Source organism: Rhinolophus sinicus, linkage group LG06 (genome assembly GCF_036562045.2).
Source record: "Rhinolophus sinicus isolate RSC01 linkage group LG06, ASM3656204v1, whole genome shotgun sequence".
Classification (NCBI taxonomy): Eukaryota; Metazoa; Chordata; class Mammalia; order Chiroptera; family Rhinolophidae; genus Rhinolophus; species Rhinolophus sinicus.
The window spans coordinates 122,040,062-122,054,470 of record NC_133756.1 but is presented as its reverse complement, the minus strand read 5'-3'; the positions used below and the strand labels follow the sequence as shown (position 1 = coordinate 122,054,470).

The following is a 14,409-nucleotide window of genomic DNA, read 5'->3' as shown; positions in this document are numbered from 1 at the left end:
AATATCTTCTTTCTTGCCCTAGACCTGTCATCCTAGGCTATGTGGTCTAACTCAGAGAGTTTTTCCTGTCTTTCTTAAGGGAGAAAAAGCTAAGAAACACTTGTGAAGGTCACAGCTCAAGAAAACTGGTCCACTAAAGACTGAGATTTAACTATACGCTTATAGAATGCTTCTTCTCCAACATTCCTCACCACCATATCAACAGGACTGGAGTATAATAACAGTGGATTGCAACTGAAAGTGTTACAGGTGCATACTCTATTTTGTGATTAATTATTAGGGAAGCCCAAAGAAAACAGGGACATCTAAAAAACAAGGACACCGAATAAATTTGAAGCTTCTGATATCTATGACTACAACAAACATGAAACATACTCCAACTCCTACCCTTGTTATCATCGATTCATTTATTCCTCAGTTTGATCACAAATCCTGGTTTTAAATAATTTCAGATTCCTCAGCTGTCTCACTGGTGTAAAGAAGTATAAGTAGGACATAAAATCAAGAAGAGAGCTCAGGGCAATCTCCCCCAAATAGCTAGTTTCCTCTGTAGTCATAGAGATATGGGCAGAGAGAGGGTACCTGAGAAGCATGAGATATAAGCTTATTCTGTTAGTCCTCTCTGTGAAATCACCCTCAGGCATTGTATTTTGGGGTGGAGGTATTAGTTCTATTGTGTATCCTTTGCTACTCTGTTCATCTTTCTGAAGTAACCAGGTATGTGTTTTGTCATTTGGAAAACTAAGATCCAGAGGCTTAGTTATAAGTCACTCCTTAAGAGAGCTAGGAAAAGAGAGAGAGAGAGAGAGAGAGAGAGAGAGAGAGAGAGAGAGAGAGAGAGACCTATAACTGGCTGAGATTCTGTGTCAACTGTATATTTTTTTTACCTTGTTATTGTCCCTGTCACCATCCTTGACCTAAATATTAAACTATTTTGAGTGGAACTCTCTCCCTATCTTGCACATAGCTCCTCTCTATGGGTTTTTTTTGGAGAAAGAGAATGGGAGAGATGGATGTCATCCTGGAGAATGACATGGAGAGACAAGAGAAGGAATGAATGAAAAATTCTGTTCAGGATGAAGGAGGAGCCAACAAAGGAAGGGTGTCTCAGGAATCAAACACATTATCACAAGCCAGAGTACCTTCTTTATTGCTGACCCTTTCCTGACCTGACTCCACCCCTGAGGGACACAGCTCAACCTTGACCAATGATTTCCAAGTACAAGGGAGAGAAGGAGGTCGGAAGGTCAGCAGTAAAGAATAAAAGGCCACTCCTTCTAACAGCAGACATTCCTTCTGACACCTCTGTGGTCTCTGTAAGCTCTCAGACCTGACACCATGGTGCATTTTACTGGTGAGGAGAAGGCTATTATCGCTAATACGTGGGGCAAAGTGAATGTGGAAGAAGCTGGAGGCGAGGCCCTGGGCAGGTAGGAACTGGGATTCAATGCATGGGAAAGGACAGTGGATGTAAGCCTGGAAAAATTACTAGGGAAGTCTTTTAAGATTTTTGTAAGTCTCAGATTTTCCATCTCATATGGTTCCATCTCATAGGCTCCTGGTTGTCTACCCCTGGACCCAGAGGTTCTTTGACAATTTTGGCAATCTGTCCTCTTCCTCTGCCATAATGGGTAACCCCAAGGTCAAGGCCCATGGCAAGAAGGTGCTGACTTCCTTCGGAGATGCAATTAAGAACATGGACAACCTCAAGAGCACCTTTGCTAAGCTGAGTGAGCTGCACTGTGACAAGCTGCACGTGGATCCTGAGAACTTCAGGGTGAGTTCAGGAGAAGTTCATGGGCATCTTTTTGTTTTTTTACTTCGGGATTATAACAGAAGTTGAGTCTTTGATTGGGAAAACTGACAAAAATCTAAGAAATTATGGGTTATGGTGTTAAGAGAGCAGTGGGCATAACCATCTTGACTCAGGAATAGTGACAAGAAAGAGTGACTAACAGCCTGGGTTTGCTTAAAACTTTTCAGGAAATTTGTCAGAACTGGATGTGTTTATCCTAGAGAACAACATCAGAAAATAACAAACTTGCTTAAGGAGGGATGGAATTTGGCTTTGGGTAGATAAAGACTTGTCTCAAGGAAAGAGAAATGCCTTATGTTGTGTGGTTCCTGGTGACTGAAATTTAGGAAGAGATTTTGGAGAAAGAATTTTAGACCAAATATCTAAAAAATACAACTTTTCTAAAGTATGTTCAATTACTTGTCAGTATGGTGAGTAAGTGGAGGCTTGTTCTGACATTGGTTGGAGATGTTAAGTAAACTTACTCTGCAGCCCATGAAACCTTGAAATCCTGTGATTATAGGAATTAGACAATTGATAAATGAGAGAGGGAGAGATGTAAATGAAAATGGTGAAATAGGAGTGAGGGTGGATATAGGTGGACAGAATGTTGAATAAAGGGCACATAAAAAAATGAATCGAATTTAAGGACTAAGTTATCTGAGTTTATTGTATAGGCACAATCCTTGGGGCAGTTTAAGGTACAGAGTTGGCAGGAGTGTAGATATTAAGCTCTTTTTTCTACAGCTTTTTTTTTTGAAACTTCTACTCAACATGCCTATTTATCATTTCGTCTTTCACCTAACAGCTCCTGGGCAACGTGCTGGTGATTATTCTGGCTTCTCATTTTGGCAAGGAATTCACCCCTGATGTGCAGGCGGCTTGGCAGAAGCTGGTGGCCAGTGTTGCCAATGCTCTGGCCCACAAATACCATTGAATCCTCTTTCCAGTTCACCAGTTCCCATTCGTGTTCCCATTCCCTCTTTTCACACATTGGGACTGAGTTTTGGCCTTGACAGCACAGCTTCTGTTGAATAAAATACATTCTGTTCAGTAATCAGAAATTAATATTGTACTTTCTCCATCTTTTTCTCTTGTGTTAGAGGAGAAAAGTCTCATTGACTGAGGGATGGGTGGGGAGAGACATAAGAAAAAATGAGAACTCCTTTGAGAAATGTGAATTATGGGAAGATTCTACAGCATATGGGAGGATGGCAAGATGGGGAAGAAGTTTTCTGGGGTGGGGAAAGGGTTAGTTAAGTTAGAAGGGACTTATAGGGCACTGTGACAAAAACTTTCTGTAAAGTGGAAGGAATGAGGTGGTATAAGGCAGTAATAAGGCAGTGAGGTGGTAATAAGGCAGTTCTCTTAATCAGTAGCCTATGCCATGGAATCTTCTACTACTCTATACATTGAACACTGGAGCACCCTTCTCCGCCAGCACGTGAATACCTGTATTTTCTGACACAAATTGGTAGATGTATGAAATCTGCCACAGATTATTGTCCAGTGACTCAGAGGGAGTATCTTTTGCTCAGATAATTACATTGACTATTAAATGGATTAAAAACACTGGAATAACATCCAATCCTCCCCTAAATTACTTAGTTTTGTCCTATCCTGATTCCTTTTGATGCTGTATAGAGATACGTATTACTATTTTAAAAAGTGTTAAATTGTGCACCCAATCTAATCTTAAGAGAATTGGGAACCACTGGCCTTCTTCCCTAAGTGTTGTCAATTGTACTAAAGGGGAGCCATCCCTAAGGCATAAAAAGCCATTGTCCTGCTTTAACTCTAGAGCATCACCTGCTAGTTGTATGACCTGAGATATATTACTAAGTAACTTAAGCCCTAATTTCCTTATCAAGTTCATCAAAGATTATTTTGTGAGAGTTAAATAAATGAGTACATATAACATCTTTAGTATACTATAACATCTTTAGTATACTACTTGGAACAAAAGCTTTCTTTTTCACTCTCTAAATGCAGATAATTAATTTTCTACATAACTTTTATCTTTTAATGATGATGCTTACGTTCTGTATATACTCTACCTATCTACATATATATGTATATGCATTCATACACATATATGAACATTTTGTTCCTAAAAATAGTGTTTTTATTTTATATTTAGCTATGAGAATTGCTATCATTACTGAAGCCAATTGAGCTTTGGTTTAAATAAAAGGCCATTTTGTGAGAAATGGCAAATTCAAAGCCTGAATTTCAGGGCTAGTTTAGAATGAACAAGGTATTCTTGCAATATTAACTTATTATAGATAAAAGTATAAATAGATTAGAGATGATGTCATTATCATGATTAAAATTCTCTATTGGCTTCTCACGCCTCACCACTGAAGGATAATGTTAAAGAGATTAAGCAGCTGTTACCTCTATAACATCATCTTTGGCCACTCCTTTCTTTACTATTTACATATAGTCTCATTGACCCACTATATATCTTTCTAACATACCAACTACATATATGTATATGTGAGTATTGTGTGTGTGTGAGTGTGCGTGTTTTTCTGCCTTGGAGTTTTACATTTGTTTATCCCAACTTCTAGAAACTTTATTACTTAATATCTTCACAAAGCAAACATCTTCATGTCATTATAACTCCAGCTCCCTTAAATAAACTGTTGCTTACATAATTGTGTCCCACTCACATCAAAAATATTAATTTTCCTCACAGCAAATAATAATATAAAATTATTTTGCTGATTGATTTACTTATTCTATGTATCTCCAACTCTATGGAATACAATTCCATGAAACCAGTTTCCTTCTCTGAATTGTTTATCTTAAATAAAATCACCAGTACATAGAGCAATCAATGGTGATTAGTAGCTCAATATATTTGTCAAAAGACTATTTGAAAACACCTTACATGACTTTTGTAAAGAACCAGCTTTCTAGGTGAGAATTCGGGCAGTCCCATGAGAAGAACAGAATGGTAGAACAGCTATGAACAAGGAAGCATCAGCAAGCCTTTGGAAGAGGTTGCCTTGAAAGCAAAGAGAAAATCACTGGTTATGATGACTGTTGGAATCACTGTCTGAGTTTCTGGGAACATGGGAAGGTTTTTCATAGACAGGAGTGACCACAGAAGTCTCTCAGCTTGATGGAGGGTGGTTAAGAATCATATTTACAGTTGTTAAGGCTTTCAGAGGCTTGGCCACTGGTCTTTGAGTCATCCTCCTAGGAGAGGTTTCACACTGATTCCATCAAATGTGGTCAAATATCTGTCTGCAGTCATCTCACAATGCTCCATTCTTAAAGAGACCCTAATTTGAATTCCCTTCAGGCTTTGTTCCCTTCTCCTTCATTCCAATAAAATTGTCCCCATCCCATCCTTAGAGTGTGAGAACTCACAACATTTCTGCTTATAACTACAAAATAGCTATTGAGATATTGGTAAATTTTATCCTCATGGCCTTTAAGATTTTCCTGAGTCTCCATCAATGAGCAGGCAAATCTCCACATGAGATCATAAGAACTGAAAGAATTTTGCCTGAAACATTATGATCCTAGGCAGTCTGATATGCCAAAAGAAAAATAATTTGAAGATAGAGGTCTCCTCTAATCAAATTCACAGGTAACTTCATAATCTCCATTTTTATCTGATCACCAGGTCTCTAGTCTTAGGAACAAATAATCAAGCCAGATTTTCAAAGCTTTAGGACTCCTGATCAGATCACAGAGATCATGTATCACTCTCAGAGGAAAAGGAAAATTAGCAGGAACTCTGTCTGACTCTGTCACACTGGAAGTGTGTCTTGTCAAAAACTTCAGTGAATTAGAGACAAAGCTTTCTAAAGTGCAGTGATGTCCTAGGTATGATTGTGTGGACTACTAGTCAAAGAAAAATATAACCTCTGCCCCTTTAGAGTTGTTGCACAAACACACAATAGAAAGCAAAGGAGGTACTTACTTCCTGATGTTAATTCTTGGACTAAGACCAGTTGAAAAATGGACCTAGCAAGGAACAACTCTATTTTTCAAATAATAATAATAATAATAGCAGTAGTAGTAGTGGTGGTGGAAATAGTAATAATACTAATACTAATAATAAATCTTCTGCTAAGAATACTTCTGTGATTGTTTTCAGTTATATTTGACCCACATGTTGTTAAGTATGTGAGAAACCAACCCAGGGATTATATGTTGAGCTGAGTGTGTGCGTGTGCAAGTTTCTCATTCAATTTTTGCATGAAGTAGAGATTTTGATAATAAAATAAAACAACAGGGTAGCAAGAGAAATATAAACTTGGGACATAAATTTAGAAGGCACATATATTGGGAGTTCTTCAAGTTAAAGATGTAGGAGAGTTCTAATGGGAGAACTGGCATCATGGCCCAAGAACTCCTCAGAACCAGACAATTATGTGGTCCTGAGTGAAAACTTCAGTGGTGAAGGCAAAGAATCTGAATGGAGATAAAGTATCAATGTGGGGATTTGGTAGAGAAAAATTAACCCAGGTCTTCAGAGGGTAAGGTCCAGGAAAAAATTCTAATTCTGTTCTACTTATGGGAACATATTTTCTAAAAGCAGCTGGTTTGTTACAAAACCTTATGAGGCTAGATTAGGGATAGGAGGGGCTGGAGGTCAGAGCAGGGAATAACTCTTTTTAAAGTCTACTCCAAAGAATTAATCCTGGACTTTGCTAAAGAACTCTATGGTTTAAGTGGTAAGAGTTGCCTAGATTAAACTGATTGCATGCCATCAGGAAAGGCAGTTCCCAAGTGTGTGACTGGCTACAGCACTACAAGGAAAAGAGATCATTACAAACTGCTCAGAGAGATGGCAATGTATGTGGGGGAAACGAAACAGAAGACGCTCAGATGCCAGCTCAGGGCAACAGATCAGCACAATGAGATCAAAAGGAAAAGGAAAGAAATTGCATACAGTCATTAGTTAGGAAGGACAGATCTCAGGAGTTTTTGTATAACTACAGGTTAATATCCATTTATAGGCAAGAGTGTAATGCAATAGACATGGAAGTTAGGAAGAGGAGCCTGCCTGTGGATGTTCAGTAGATTAGAAAGCATACTAATGCCAGGTTTACAAATCTTTACTATTTCCCGTGCCTTAGAAGAAAATATCCACTGTACTCTCTGGAACCCAAATAATAAGGCCTGGGACCATGTTTCTGACTTTGCTTCCTTCCACTCTTCCCTCAACATATTTCACTCTGACCTTGTAATGCCTTTCTGTCGTCACTTGCTACCATATCATCAGATGAATCTTCTTCCTGTCACATAATATCATCTGAAATTCTTTTCTTCATTTATTGGTTTAATTATTAGTGTCAGTCTCTTCTGCCCCCTAGAATGTGAGCATCATGAGACTTGATAAGCGGTTTTGTTCATCTAAGATTTCCAGTGCTTAACACAATGCCTGACATGATTGGCCTCGATAAATACTGGATTTTTAAATATATGGTTAAAAATTGGAAAACTGTTAGATGACGGTGATGATGATCTAGCATTGATGTAATACGCGTCTAGATGACTGGGAGCAGTGAGCATGGAAATAAATTAAAGATGTGAAACAGCAATGAGCAAGAAAGAATCAAAAAGCTCTGGAAAGTGGTTATCTAGAAAGGGTGAGAGTAAAGCAAGAGTTAGAGGTAACTGCCAGAATCACTGTCTGGTTTCCTGAGAAGATAGGAGGCAGCTATTCAGAATTCACCAACATTCAGAATTGCAAGAGTCTGAGGGATTTCAGTGTATGCACACTGTTGGAGATGAGCATTAGGGCTGTTACAGAGCAAGTGCCCTGAGCCAATCCCTTAGCTCGGGCCCATAAGTAAGATTCCTTGCTGTGGTCAAAGTTTTCTCTTCCTTCTTTATTTCATCTCTCTCTCTCTCTCTCTCTCTCTCTCTCTCTCTCTCTCTCTCTCTCTCTCTCCCCCCCTCCCCTCCACAGTATTTGTTAATTGTTTATTTATCAAGAGAAACTATTCCTTCGTCCAAATATTCACGTTTCATAGTTCAGGAACACAGGTCATTGACAAATTTCCATGGAAATCAAATAAAGAAATTCTTTACATTTTGAAATCACTTTGCACTCTGAGTGATACCAGCCTTCCTCATCTCCTCAAAATCTTTCACGGAATCATAATTTCTGAAGAAATCTGACTATAGCTTCTTCCTTGGTTCAGCCACAGCAAACTTATAGAAAGCTGCAACTCGTACGGTTATAATTGTTGCAACAATATGAAATCACAGACACTTGGCGAGAAAGCTACACATCTGAGGTTTTGTCAAAGCACTGGAAGGCATTGTAGTTACATTCTTTCTTAATACCAACATCTTTCCTGATGGAGAAATGGACATTGACCTCTGCTCTTGAAACAACTCCTTTTGGAATTTATTCAACTCTTTTCTTTATATCTCTGTACTGAAGTGCTCACATCAGTACAGCTTGGGATTGAAAGCTCACAGATAATCAAGTCTTTCATGGTAAAATAGCTTTTGGCACCTTAGCAATTCTTTTCCACATTTCACATTTAAGTCTTTTTCAAGATGAATAGGTAAAAGTCTATTACTATATCAAATAGACAGAAAGGATTTATTTTGTAAAACCAGAAACTTGGCTCTAATAATATTGGGCTGAACTCTTTAAATTTTAGAGTACCTCTGTAAATACACATGGAGATTATTAAACCATATGGTTTTATTTGTAAGATAGATCTCCGGGAGAAACAAACAAACAAACAAGGCTGGAACTCAAAATGTGGGGACAATCACCTCTGAGAGAGAAAAAAAAAAAATTACATAGGCTATTCCTTTCCCCACTGGAAGTGTGTCCTATCTAGTCCTATAAATGCTTGTTTGAGATGCTTGAGACCAAAGTACCTTTGCTCACAGCGACAGTACTGTGTGGCATACAATGAAGATTGCCTCTGCCTGAGGAGATATGAAGAGAAGTTAAACACAGCAAAGGGAGTGTGGATCCAGTATACGCTAGAGACAATTCCTTTAATCCATACGTATTTCCATGGAGTCTTCTAATACTCCCTTCACTGAATACAGGAACACCTATTTTCCCCAACACCTAAATGACCCAAATGAGTAGATACATGATATTGTCCAGAGACATTGTCTATATAATCAGAGTGAAAAAATTTGCTCAGACAAGTGGATAGATTATTAATAGAAATCAGCAACAACGAGATAATGCTCAATTATTCTCTAAATTACCCAGTTTTTATCTATCCTTTTTCTAAACTGATGATGGACTGGGGTTTTTTTTCCTGTTTACAAGAATTATAAAAGTATGAACCTCATCTAAGCCTTAGAAAAATTGGTAACCAAGTCGAATTGTGGCTTCTTCTATACCCTAAGTGAACAACAGAATGATGTAAACACCTGACACAATGTCCAACAGATTTCTAATTTTTCCCCTTCCTAATTCTATTCATGCCTCATGGTCAGCCTGTAGGTTACCAGGGATAGTGGTGGTGGAGAGCTTGAGATATGAATTGCATAGTACATGATAGGGGAGAGAACAGAGTCCCCCTGATAGAGCCTCCCAACACTATCAGCTATACAAATGTCCATCTTGCTGACCTTCCCTTGTCCAAACCCCACCCTGGCGGTGACAATCCACCCTTGACCGATAGTCTCATTTCATTGGGAGAAGCAAGGGCCTGGGGGCCAAAAATGAGGAATAAAAGGACACACAGAGAAGCAGCAGTACAAACTTGCTTCTGGCTCATCTGTGATCACCAGAAAGCTCTCAGACACCATGGTGCATTTTACTCCTGAGGAGAAGGCTGCTGTTGCTAACCTGTGGGCCAAGGTGAATGTGGAGGTTGTCGGAGGCGAGATTCTGGGAAGGTAGGCACTGGTGGCCAGGGCAGGGAGCAGAAAGGCAGAAGGTGTTCCTGAAAGAGGGATTGGTCAGTTTTCTTATATACCCAAACTTCTTATCTGGTCTGTGTTCATCCCATAGGCTCCTAGTTGTCTACCCTTGGACCCAGAGGTTCTTTGACAGTTTTGGGAACTTATCCTCTGAAACCGCAATAATGGGCAACCCCAAGGTCAAGGCCCATGGCAAGAAGGTGCTGAACTCCTTCGGAAATGCTGTTAAGCATATGGATGACCTCAAGGGCACCTTTTCTCACCTGAGTGAGCTGCACTGTGACAGGCTGCATGTGGATCCTGAGAACTTTAAGGTGAGTTCAGGACATGCTTGTGTTTTCTTCTTTAATCTTAGATATTTGTGTCCTCTATACGTTAAGAAACACAGGCACTTAGTCTTATCCTATAGAGGTATTTTGGGAAAGTAATATTTCAGGAAAAGGCTAGATTTTGGTTGTTAGATTGTTTCAAAGGTTACAGGTAAGACCAACTAGAGTAATTACCGTGACTTGTAGAGACCACTGGCCATCTGATATTACTGAAACAATACATGTTATGAAGAGCACTGGCCAAAATCGAGCTAAATGATTTTGGCCTAGAGAATACAAATTAAGCCAGGGAGAAAACAGCTTGCTTTTGCTAACTGAAAATTTCTATAAAAATGGATGAATATATGTCTGTATGGTTCTTAAAGGTACAACCAGGACTAAGCAGGGCAAAGTGAAAGCAATCTTTTTAATGGGTGATTGTGTCCCACCCCTACCATTAGCAGTGATTAAATGCTCTTGTATACAAGGCATAGAACTGTTTGTCACAAGTGTCCAAATAATTTGAATATATATAATATCTGGAGACTTAGACTGCATGCATTAAGGTCCCTTGCAGTACTATAATTCTACTTTTAAAAAAGACAGAGTCTCTAAAGGAGAGAAGCAATTCATAGCAATGTTTTGGGGTCATGAGTTGGCAGGGCAAGTGGGAGAAGAATAGAGCCCAACAGGAGGTACATGGCTGGGAGTCACACTGAAGCCAATGTGAAGTCCATAATGATGTACTTTTGTGGGAGCAGGACCCTGAAAGTTGCTTAGGCTCTTATCAGGAAGGAAACGTGTGTTGTGTCTATTGCAAAGGCCAGCTTTACTCTGTACTATTTTTCTTTTTCTCCTCACTCTTTCCCCAGCTCCTTGGCAACATGATAGTGATTGTCTTGGCAACCCAGTTCAACAGGGAGTTTACCCCACAGATGCAGGCTGCCTGGCAGAAGCTGACAACTGCTGTGGCTAATGCTCTGGCCTACAAGTACCACTGAATTGCCTGTCCAGCTCTGTTCGTGCCTCCGGAGTTCATCTCCTGAAGACTAGGGGACAATGCCCTGCCTCTAGAATTAACTCCTATATGATAAAAATAAAATAAAAATTATGCTCTATAAGGAATATCCTTGTCTTATCTCTCTCTCTTTATCTATTATGTTGCTTCAGCTAAAAGAAAGCACTCCTACAAGAATGGGAGTATTGGAGATTGGGAGTTTGGGAGGATAGAGAAGAGACTCTTGTGAGATTCTGCAAGATAAGAGTGGATTTGATGAGGTAGTTACTCCTAAGAAGAAAAAGTAGATTCATGAGTTGGACAATGTCTTTAGAAAAAGTGGGGGAATAGAGGTATTCTCCAGACATGCAAGAAGATGTTTGATTGTGAGTAGGGACCTGTTAGAGCTCACAGTATAGGTCCTATGTATGCTGTTATTTGCATAAACTCAAGATAGAGCTCATTTTTACTTACTATAAGAAACATTATTATTATCTGCTGTAGTGCAGTGAATTTGGGGTTTTCCACAGACTCAGTCAGGGGTCATGCGCTAAAATTTTCCCTAGTGTCTTCAATGGTATTAATGGAGGAACCATCACTAAAGTATATGATGAACTGAGAGCCTTGTTTTGAATCTGTTTTATCTGCTAGTTCTGTGACATGGAACATACTTCTAATTACATTAAGCCTTTGATGAAGATAAAAGGTCATTTATATGAGAAAATGATAAACCCGTGAATCAGTGATAGAAGAGAAATGGGCCCTTTAAAAGCAGTGGGTGGGGGGATATATAGGTGATGTATTATAGAAACGTACACTTGAAACTTATGTAATTTTACTAACCATTGTCACCCCAATAAATTTAATAAAAAAAGAAGTATGTGGTGAACACACAATGCAATATATAGATGATGTATTATAGAAACGTATACTTGAAACCTATATAGTTTTACAAATCAATGTCATCCCAATAAATTTAAAAAAAATAAGATTAATGAAATATTGCTTAAATAGGCAATCATGTATAAAATTACCCAAATCAATACATCTAAATATGAATTAATCAAATGTGTGCATTTAAGATTCAAAGAACTCATTCAACAATTATATTGTTTCCATATAATATATTGAAAAAAATATGAATACAAACTTGTGCAACTTGCCAGATTATGTTTCCAAAATAAAATATCAAATGAAAAGTTTTTTTCCTTTTCTTTCTTTCTTTCTTTTTTTTTTTTTTAAGCAGTGGGTGGCAGATGGGTGGCTCAGTAGATTAGAGCGTGGGCTCTGGGCAGCGGGGCTGCCCATTCGATTCCCACATGAGTCAGCGAGCTGCGCCCTCTGCAACTGCAGTGAAGTCAATGAGCTGCCGCTCAGCTCCCAGGTGGTTAGATAGCTCAGTTGGTTGGAGTGTGGGCTGTCAACCACGAGTTTGCCAGTTCGACTCCTCGACTCCCACAAGGGATGGTGGGCTGCACCCCCTGCAACTAACAAAGGGGCTGGACCTGAAGCTGGGCTGTGCCCTCTGAGGCTGGGATTGGGGGACAACAACTTGACTTGGAAAAGTCCTGGAGGTACACACTGTTCCCCAATAAAGTCCTGTTCCCCTTCCCCAATAAAAATCTTAAAAAAAAAAAAAAAAAGCAATGGGGTGGTATAAAATTAGAGAAGCTGCTAGAGAGACCAGTAAAAGCAGGAAAAAGTGCTATTGTTAGAAGCAAAAAGAACTAGTGAAGTTTCTTGCAAATCAGAGGGATATAATTAATGGGAAACTGATCCATGTGTGGGTATAGAACTAACAAGATGGGGTGTAACTTGGGTATAGCCATAGGAGTTTGCTGAGATTATAATGAAGTATAGGTAAAAGAATGAACTTGACAGGAGTAATGAACCTAAGAAAATATTAAGTAAGGGACCTTTGTGGCAAAGATTCTGAAGGACCGGGAACGTAGTGAAATCGAGAGTGGAGGTCACAGACGACAGCAAGGTTCTTTGTCTGGTGAATGATAAAAAAGAACTCTATTGACAGAACAGGAAATGCCTAGAAGTCTGTTGTTTAGAGCTGGCAAAGACCGCAGCCACTTTTGCAGTAGTCAACTCAAATTCCTGTACCCATTTCCTGGCATAGAAGTGAAAAGCCAGGGCTTTGGGATTAACAAAGATCAAATTACATCCCCATCGCTTTGCAAAGTTTAGTTAATGTTTTTTCAGAATTAATTTCCTCGTTTATAAAATAGGATAATGATTCCTACTTTACAAATAAGTTCTAAAATTTCAAGGAGATATTTGTGAAGTCCATTGTCTGTCATTTTTGAAAAGGTAGCAGTAGCACTACAATCTGTTCCGCTGTGCCCTGTTTCATTGTGTCCTTTTGACCTGATTGTATTCTTTCCAAACTCCAGACCCATAAATCTATTTGCTTAGTATCCCATTTTTGATTGCTCAAGAGTTCATCAAATACAAAATGTCCAAGATTGAATTCCTGATCTTTTCTTAACTAATTCCTACTAACTTACCCTTCTTCTCTGTTCCCCATTGTTCATTGCTTAAACCTGAAAATAGAGATGACATTTTTACTTCAACTCCTCTATAATATCATCCTATTTGTCCCTCATTTATCCTGTTCCTAAAATTCATTTATACACTGAAGCCAGAATATTTCTTGAAAAATATAAATCAAATCATGCTACCCACTATCTTGAATTTTCAATAGTTTTTGTTGGCTTTCAGGTTAAAGAAAAATTATAATATAGTTTATAGATCACTCATTGCTCCTCTGTACCTTTTTATCATGTAATACCTCCTCCATTGTGATCTAAATTAAAGTCACATTGTCCATCTTTCTATATATGAATCATATAGTTTGAATTACTGTCTCTGGTTACTTTTAATCAACATTATGTTGTACAATTCATCTGTATTGTTGCATGTGAAGCAGTAGTAGATTCTTTTAATTGCTGTGTAATATTTCATTCTTTTACTAACAATAATTCATTTATTCCACCAAATGAGGAGCATTTAAGTTGCTACTAGTTTGAGATTCTTATGCATATTAATGTTTCAAGCATTCCTAGACATTGTTAGGACACACACAAGCATGCATTTCTTTATATCTACAATATAATCACTAGATCAGAGGTTTGGCATACATTCTGCTTTAGTAGATACTATAAAATATTTTCTGAAGCATTCAACTATTTTACACTCTCACTAGCATCGTATAAATGTCTTTGTTAATCTACATCTTTGGAAAATTTTGGAATTCTCAATTTCTCCTTTCATCTTCTTTATGTTCTTTTTCCTTCTCTTCTTCTTTCATTTTGTTCTTTCCTTCTGTTAGAGTCTCCCTCCCTCTCCACCTTCCTCCCTCTCTCCCCACCTCCCTTCCTCCCTCCCTTTCTCCCTTCCTCCCTTTCTTGCCTTTTTCCTTC

The 14,409-nt window shown here is 38.6% G+C and overlaps 2 protein-coding genes across 2 annotated transcripts; both read left to right on the top strand.

Moving 5' to 3' along the window:
- The first annotated feature begins 1,302 nt into the window (after window positions 1–1,302).
- Window positions 1,303–2,811, top strand: HBE1 (hemoglobin subunit epsilon 1). The gene is made up of 3 exons (XM_019715868.2): window positions 1,303–1,430; window positions 1,555–1,777; window positions 2,604–2,811. Exons 1-3 carry the CDS (start codon window positions 1,339–1,341, stop codon window positions 2,730–2,732), a joined length of 444 nt encoding a protein of 147 aa, XP_019571427.1. The 5' UTR covers window positions 1,303–1,338; the 3' UTR covers window positions 2,733–2,811.
- Window positions 2,812–9,557: 6,746 nt separating this feature from the next.
- LOC109436981 (hemoglobin subunit epsilon-4) lies at window positions 9,558–11,034 on the top strand. The gene is made up of 3 exons (XM_019715867.2): window positions 9,558–9,649; window positions 9,765–9,987; window positions 10,854–11,034. Exons 1-3 carry the CDS (start codon window positions 9,558–9,560, stop codon window positions 10,980–10,982), a joined length of 444 nt encoding a protein of 147 aa, XP_019571426.1. The 3' UTR covers window positions 10,983–11,034.
- Window positions 11,035–14,409: the final 3,375 nt, after the last annotated feature.

Coding starts and splice junctions, on each gene's coding strand:
- HBE1 (XM_019715868.2), top strand. CDS start 1,339: ATGGTGCATTTTACTGGTGAGGAGAAGGCTATTATCGCTAATACGTGG. Junction 1,431..1,554: donor GGAGGCGAGGCCCTGGGCAG/GTAGGAACTGGG, acceptor TCCATCTCATAG/GCTCCTGGTTGTCTACCCCT. Junction 1,778..2,603: donor TGGATCCTGAGAACTTCAGG/GTGAGTTCAGGA, acceptor TTCACCTAACAG/CTCCTGGGCAACGTGCTGGT.
- LOC109436981 (XM_019715867.2), top strand. CDS start 9,558: ATGGTGCATTTTACTCCTGAGGAGAAGGCTGCTGTTGCTAACCTGTGG. Junction 9,650..9,764: donor GGAGGCGAGATTCTGGGAAG/GTAGGCACTGGT, acceptor TTCATCCCATAG/GCTCCTAGTTGTCTACCCTT. Junction 9,988..10,853: donor TGGATCCTGAGAACTTTAAG/GTGAGTTCAGGA, acceptor CTCTTTCCCCAG/CTCCTTGGCAACATGATAGT.